This window comes from Hemiscyllium ocellatum, chromosome 26 (genome assembly GCF_020745735.1).
Source record: "Hemiscyllium ocellatum isolate sHemOce1 chromosome 26, sHemOce1.pat.X.cur, whole genome shotgun sequence".
NCBI lineage: Eukaryota > Metazoa > Chordata > Chondrichthyes > Orectolobiformes > Hemiscylliidae > Hemiscyllium > Hemiscyllium ocellatum.
Window position 1 is genome coordinate 21,326,030 of NC_083426.1, and position 8,323 is coordinate 21,334,352.

Genomic DNA, 8,323 nt, shown 5'->3' on the forward strand with positions numbered 1-8,323 from the left:
TGAAAACTTGATTTTTGAACATCTTCTGGCTTTGATAATTGCTCAACGCAGGATTAGGCTTACAGGAAACATATTGCTGATTTCTGTTGAAGCTGTCAATTGAATATGATGTTTGCCTGAATATCGTCACTGGGAGTCAATGGGAGGATATTAAAAAGACACAGCCAACTTTGGGCAGATGTCCGTGTCAATGCTCCGGTGTTGAGAGAGATTCAGAACCAATTAGCTCTCCAGTGTGTGTAAATATTTTGGGCAATTCTAAATGCCCACTCTCCTGACCTCAGCAAGGCAGGCAGGGAAGTAGAGCTAAAATCATGTGCAAAAATATTGATACTTATTTTCTTGTCATTTCCCTCTTTCCCATTAGCATTGATTCATTGGCATTGATTGATATAGGAGAAAATGAGGACTGCAGATGCTGGTGATCAGAGCTGAAAATATGTTGCTGGAAAAGCGCAGCAGGTCAGGCAGCATCCAAGGAGCTGGAGAATTGATGTTTCAGGCATGAGCCCTTCTTCAGGAACCATTCCTGAAGAAGGGCTCATGCCTGAAACGTCAATTCTCCTGCTCCTTGGATGCTGCCTGACCTGCTGCACTTTTCCAGCAACACATTTTTACCGTTGATTGATATATCTTACCTCAAAGAGATAGCCATAGTGTAGTGCATGTGAACCTGCACAGCAGATGTTGGCCCAATGTGTAACATTTCAACTGCTGTCAATCCAATTCTCCCATGATATCCACCAGTATGCATTTTCAGCATGATTCATTGTGACCAAGAATCTGAGAATCCCTACTGTGTGGAAGCAGGCCATTCAGTCCATCAAGTCCATACCAACTCTCAGCTGAGTATACCACCCAGACCTACCCTCCTACCCTGTCCCTGTAACTCTGCATCTTCTGTGGCCAATCCACCTAACCTGTACATCTTTGAATTGTGGGAGGAAATTAGAGCACTCGGACCAGACTCAAACAGATATATGAAGAATGTACAAACTCCACATGGTCACTTGAGAGTGGACTCAAACCTGGGTCCCTGGTACTGTGAGGCAGCAGTGCTGACACATGAACCACTGATTAGAGCAGCCCTAATCAACACCACCTCACTCAGCAATACTGAGGTCAATTGTGAAACTATAGATGCTGCTCTGATTTCATGCAATTAACACACAGGGAACAGAGGTTGGCTGCATGAATCAATTCCAAACAGTGCTGCAATTAGGCCAGCTCAGCTATTGATTAAAGCTGTACAAAATGTGAACATTCTTGTGCCGTGGTGTCATGCATGGGCATAAAAGAGTGCAGGACCATTTCATGCTGATCTTATTGCATTTATTATTACAGAGAGATGAGACTCATCAGTCTGAGCTGAATTCTAACTATGCTCCCATGGAGACAGTATTAAAAATCACACAAAATAAGGTTTTAGTCCAACAGGTTTATTTGGAATCTCTATCTTTCAAAGCACTGCTTCTTCATCAGGTGGTTGTGGAACAGTGCTTCAAAAGCTAAAGCCTCCAAATAAATCTGTTGGACTATAATCTGGTGTTGTGAGATATTTAACATTGTCCACCCCAGTCCAACACCGGCACCTCCAACCCATGGAGGCAAGCATTTTACCTCCTTGAATCATCTAGTTCTTTATTTAGCTTAAGTGCTTCAGTTGCACATTGCTGCTAAATTCCAAATGTCATCTGCCTAACAGTTGATATGTCAGGCAAGTACCTTTTCAATGTCAATAAAATGAAAAATGATTAATCAGTTGTGCTTTTATAAATACACAAAATAAAACAATTACATTTTAGAATAAAGGGGTCCTGTATCATATTTCTCTGTTACAAAGCTACAACATTGAATGCATTGTAAAGACTATATCTTAAATAGAACGCAGTAATCTCTGAACATTCTGCATGATCCCTTATTTGTACAGAACTCACTGTACAAATAAATTAATGCAGGTTCAAAATACCTGTAAAATCTGACTTTCTGATAGGCTCTCAGATGGGTGACAACACGTATTTCCTAAATATTTAACATAATATAAAGTTTCAACTAGAAAATAGGTGTGAAAATTTCAGACACAAGTCACTGATGTGATTAGATATACTGGCAAAGGAAGCGATGTTGTGCAGTTTATAATATTGAAGCAACATCATTAATCTGGCAAACATTGGAATGATATTCTTCTTCAAACTGTGTGTAAAACTAGAAGATGATAGAGCACCGGACAAGTCATGGAACAAATGTTCACCACCAACAGTCAGCATCTGCTACACTGATCATGAATCTTCTGACCATTAACAGGAGTTCAAAGTTGCATTTCCTTAAAGTATTTGTCAATAGTTTCCAGGAGTTTGTGAAAGCTTCATTTAATTGTAAAGTCATAGCCATACAGCACAAAGAGAAGTAATCTGGTCCAATGTTCCTGCCTTGGCTCTGTCAAAGAGCTCTCTAATTAGACCCACTCTCTACTCTTTTCTGGTCACCCTGTAAATGTTTCCTTTTCAGAATTGCTATTGAATCTGATTTCAGGCAGTGCATTCTAGATCATAACCATTCATTGTGTAAAATAAATTCTTGTCATCTCCCCTCTGATTCCCTCACCATTATCACAAAATGTTGTTACCTTTACACTACTTGATTGTTGTTCCCTATAGAGCTGAGCCTTTTTGGAAATTGTTCTGTATTTGGATTTGAGCCATGACTACTTGGAGAAAAAGTATCAAGAAGTTGCCATGAGCTGCATAGCAACATCACGACTCATCAGGAGCTGAATCAAAAATTATATGGATTTTATTTGGCAACTTAAAGAACTGACAATCCACAAACTGTGGTTTGAGAATAATAGTCCATTGGTTTACTCCTTGAGCTCCTCAAAGAAATGAAAAATATAATTCAACACAGATCAATCAAACCATTGAACACTACATCCACCTTGTGGACATACATCTGGGTGGCATGGTAGCTTAGTGATTAGCACTGCTGCCACAGTGCCAGGGACTCGGATTCAATTCCAGACTCAGGCAACATTCTCCCTGTGTTTGTGTGGGTTTCCTCCAAGTGCTCCGGTTTCCTCCCGTAGTCCAAAGATGTGCAGGTCAGGTGGATTGGCCATACTAAATTGCCCAGGGTGTTTAGGGGTGTGTGTCTTAGTAAGGGGTAAATATAGGGTAGAGGAATGCGTCTGGGTGGGTTACTCTTCGGAGGGTCGGTGTGACTTGTTGGGCCAAAGGGCCTGTTTCCACACTGTAGGGATTTGATTTTCTATATTCCATTGTATTTCAGAATCTTGTTGGCAACATTCAGTTCAATTCAATTCCAACTGTGATATACTTGGATCCTGTCTCTTCACTGTTTCCAGTGAATCATGACATTATCAGATAATTGAAATACTATGAAGATGACTTTTATATCCAGAACAGGGCGCTTTACAATGATTAGATTGTCAAACATTTTAAACCCTAAGTTTACTCTGTTCCAACTTCTGCTCAGAAGAATCTCTTGACACTGGCTGCCTGTTATGTTAGGGCTCAAGCCAATGTTCATCAGTTGAGGAAGGACCAACCAGTGATGAACTGTCTGATTGAGGTTTTTTAGGTTTTGAGTAGATCAAAGATTTCATGGCCGTGGACGTTCATGACCAAATAAACTTTCAGAGCAGATTTTTGAATCGAATACTTTTTATGAATGATATTCCTGCTCATTTCACTAATGAAACCTGGAAGGTTGTGTGGTGGGCTGGTTACCTATTATCGTAGATCAGAATGCTTCCCATTCAGTTCCAAATATGTGAAGAAGTTGGTATAGTACTGTGGTTCCTGCTGTAGAGACAGCTGAATGTCTCTCAATGCTTTGTTTGGCATGATCCGCTAATTTATCATGTTAAATCAACTAAGATTTGGCTCCGCCAATGATTCCCCAGGACTCTCAACAACTGGAGTATGACACCGCGGGGAGAGATTATACATTTATATTGGGAAAGCAGAAACTCTGTTTGTTTGGATTTCTCAGTTGGAAGGTTTAGAGAGTCCAATACCTGGTCACAAGCCTAAGTGACTAACAAAAAAATAATTAGCTAAGACTCAGGCAATAATAAATTCAAACTATGCTTGCAAATTATTTTGGCCCAAGGGAAGCCAAGTGTGAAAGCAGAAATTACCTTGCACCTCCTCCAGACCAGACTCTGCCGTTTCTCAATATCATAATTTCAAATTTAAAGCCCCATTAAAATATGCCTAAGTTTGGCTGATCTTGTTGAGGGTGGTGCTGAGGGCATAAGAGAATTTTGTTTTATTTCCACTCAGTTGAAAACAGCAATTCTTAATTATTCACACATGAGAACTGAAATAAAGATTCCATTGACAGTTTCCTAAGTATCACACTTGCAATTGTTCATTCATTCATTTGTCCATTCATTCAGTAATTTTCCTCAGTATTTGCTATTTATCCACATCCACCATCTCCTCTACCGCAACACATTCTTTTTACCATACATAATTTTTTTTTAGATTTTCGCTGTTATCTAAATCTTGCAATTCATTTCCTTGTCTTTTGTACGCATTCTTGAATACTATCAAGGCTTTGTGATCAATGATATAGTTGAGTGTAACAATTTAACTTATTAATATCTTCAGAAATAATTTTTATCACTTTGTCACAATACCTGCTAGAAAAGTATTACAGTTGAAGTGGCCAGTGTTGTTTTGGTTTCTTGAAATAGTTTTAAAAGGATAGAGCAATTGACAGAAATATGGAAATATATAAACGTTTCACATAATTTCAACATGAAGTTTGTATTAATTATCATCAATATTCTAGATTATTATGTTTAAAAGATGTACAAACTTTAGGGCAGAAATCTTATCAGTAACTCTGCTTAAAGTTTGCTGTAAAAGTGGCAATTTCAATACATTAATCCTCTTAATGATCAAATTTATTTTAATTAAATTATGAATACAATAGACTTGGTTATAAGAAAGATTTCTTATAGATGTTCAAAAATCTCCCCTTGCTAAAATAATTTTTAGATTTAGAAGAAAGGAAATACTTGAGAAATATATTTTTAAAAAGTATAATCCATATCATATTTGAGAACGAATACAACATATTTACATTTCATCAGAAGCAACTGAATAACAATTATTTCCATACTTTTACTTACCAATCAAATACAACACACACATTAGGGAGAACTGCTGTCCTTTTGAAATGTTAATCAAATTCCATGTGATAGACATTTTAGTTTAAAAGCTAAATTCTTGTTGTAGATTCTTGTGGATTACACTGTAAATTCAATGCTCAGTATTACACAGTCTGCTTTGGTGTGGTCTCGTTGAGAATGGGTGTTATATACTGAATTATTGACAGCCCCCTCCCATTCTCTCCACCTCCTTTTAATGACAAATGCATTCAGGAACTGGGATACATAAAGGGGGCCTCCAAATCTGCTGTGCCGTAAGTAAGGGGAAATATTTGTAACTGCTAAGTGGAAAGCTGCAAAAGCAGAAGGAAACAATAGTAACATAAAGAAACATTAGGTTTTGAAGCCTTTTTCAGTGTTATACATCCCTGCCTGAAACACATTTTCCTTTGGATTCTGGTTCATTTCCTTTGGGATATGAATAGCACAGTGTGCTTCAATTAAACGTGTGCCTGTTAACCCTTACTCTGCTAAGTTAGTTCCAACCTTGAACTCTTGAAACAGCTATGAACAGTGCCTTCATATATTTGGATTTTAGCTATCAAGTTCAATGTCATGGTATTGAACTGTTCTGAATTTGAAAGAAAAACTTTTACAAAGGATTTTTCATGATGTATAACATTAGCAAATTTGCTGATGATACTAAGCTGGGTGGCAGGGTGAAATGTGAGGAGGATGTTAGGAGATTACACAGTGACCTGGACAGGTTAGGTGAGTGGTAAGATGCATCGCAGATGCAGTTTAATGTGGATAAATGTATGGTTATCCACTTTGGTGGCAAGAACAGGAAGGCAGATTACTACCTAAATGGAATAAATTTAGGTAAAGGGGCAGTACAAAGAGATCTTGATGTTCTTGTACAACAGTCAATGAAGGTAAGTATGCAGATACAGTAGGTAGTGAAGAAGGCTAATAGCATGCTGGCCTTCATAACAAGAGGGGTTGAGTATAGGAGCAAAGAGGTTCTTCTGCAGCTGTACAGGGCCCTCGTGTGACCACACTTGGAGTATTGTGTGCAGTTCTGGTTTCAAAATTTGAGGAAGGACATTCTGCTATTGAGGGAGTACAGTGTAGGTTCACGAGGTCAATTCCTGGGATGGCGTGACTACTTTACGCTGAAAGACTGCAGCGACTGGACTTGTATCCCCTTGAGTTTAGAAGACTGAGAGGGGATCTGATTGAGACATATAAGATTAGTAAAGGATTGGACACTCTGGAGGCAGGAAACATGTTTCCGCTGATGCGTGAGTGCCGAACCAGAGGACACGGCTTAAAAATACGGGGTAGACCACTTAGGACAGAGATAAGGAGAAACTTCTTCACCCAGAGAGTGGTGGCTGTGTGGAATGGTCTGCCCCACACGGCAGTGGAGGCCCAGTCTCTGGATTCATTTTAGAAAGAGTTGGATAGAGCTCTCAAGGATAGTGGAATCAAGGGTTATGGAGATAAGGCAGGAACAGGATACTGGTTAAGGATGATCAGCCATGATCATATTGAATGGTGGTGCAGGCTCAAAGGACAGAATGGCCTGATCCTGCACCTATTGTCTATTCTCTATTGTCTATTGTCAGAAAGTCCCTTGTGCCTGTACCATCTTTAGAAACACATTGTGCACTTGGCCAAGCATTGTCAGTCCAGAGATGCCCTACAAGTTCCTGACATTTAGCCTTGAATAAGGCAGGCAAGGAGAAATTGGCACCCCAGCTTGTGAGCAGGGACTTGGAGGTCCTGCTGGCCAGATGTTGTAGATGCTGGGAGTTGTCTATCCCCAGGACCATTCGTGGAGGGCCAATATCAGACTATGCCTGATGAAGGTCTTTTGCATGAAACATCAATTTTCCTGCTTCTCAGATTCTGCCTGACCTGCTGTGCTTTTCCAGCACCACTCTAACTTTGTCTGGAGGAATGCCTAGCACTTTAGGAACGTCAGGGACTTTCCCTGTTTCATCAGCTTAAGTATCACTATCTTCTCTCTGATACCTCATTCTATCTCTGCTACTGTAGCCACCTCCCACTGAGGCTCATGTCCAACCAAACTCATTATTCTCTGCAACATCCTCCCTCATTCACTGTCACCCATCCAACCCCTGAAACCATTTATCCTGCATGCCTTCTGCCATGCCTTCTCACCCACCCAGGACACCCTCCCACAGAGTAACAGTCTTGCCACCCACTTTCATCTCCCTTAATACTTGCCTGTCTCACATACCAGGAAGGAAACAGCCTGCCAATTGGGTAGAAAGACTGAAGATGGTCGGTAAGCATGCATTACATTCAGCTCCTTGATTCTTAGGGTGGAGAGCAACCTGACTCTGACTGCCCAGTGGGACTGGCTGCCTAGTTTCAGAGACTGCCCTTGATTCAGAGGCTGACTGTATTGGGAACCTTTTGAGCTATCAAGGCTATCCACCTTGACTTGTCTGAGACCTGTTGACAGCCACGACAAGCCTCCTTGTTTTGTGTCTGTGCTGAATCACATGGCAGGATAGAAGTAATATGAGCCTGGGTTCTCAGACTGAGGGGGCAAAGTGCAAAAAGGCAAGGCAAGGCAAGGTAATGCAAGGTAGGGATGTAGCGAGCATTGAGGAAGGCTTAGAGTGATCGACCAATCTGACAATGAATGAAGCGTCTGGAGATGCAGCCTGGTCCAATCCATGAGCTGGGTGTGTGTCCCTGACTGCAGTGTACTTGAAGCATCATTAGAATAGTAGTTGCCTGTGCAGGATTGAAGTAGAGAACTGTACAGTAAATGGATCAAAGGTATGTTATGAGGGTCGTCAAAGGCTGCCATATGTTGAATGCCAATGTTCGTGAACATTGAGTGCATGCAACATATCCCAAGATTTGAGTGCTTGGTGTAGAATATGGAGGTTCAGAGAAAGCAGAAAGCTGAAGTTATCAGATACTTGCTGTGACTTCCATGTTGAAAAATGATCAATGTCTAGCCTGTTCAACGCAATTGATAAGAAAGAAAATGGACATTAATAAGTTGATTTGTGGCATTGATAGCAGGCTTAACAAGCAGTAATCCGGAGGGGGATCCAAGATGGCGGCGACCCAGCAAGACTGAGTCCACAGTGCTCTACCCAAAACTTGGGAAAAGTGGGCTATCCACCCCCACCA

General features: G+C 40.6%; 1 protein-coding gene across 2 annotated transcripts in view; it reads right to left on the reverse strand.

Moving 5' to 3' along the window:
• The window catches only part of cd34 (CD34 molecule), a 42,155-nt gene extending 36,813 nt beyond the window's left edge, over positions 1 to 5,342 (reverse strand). The window contains exon 1 of one of the 2 annotated variants that reach the window (XM_060845448.1): positions 5,162 to 5,342. In XM_060845448.1, the coding sequence (XP_060701431.1) occupies positions 5,162 to 5,237 (76 nt within the window). In that variant the 5' untranslated portion in view covers positions 5,238 to 5,342. The remainder of the gene's footprint in view (positions 1 to 5,161) is intronic. The other variant, XM_060845447.1, reaches the window with a different exon arrangement.
• Between the last annotated feature and the right edge of the window lie 2,981 nt (positions 5,343 to 8,323).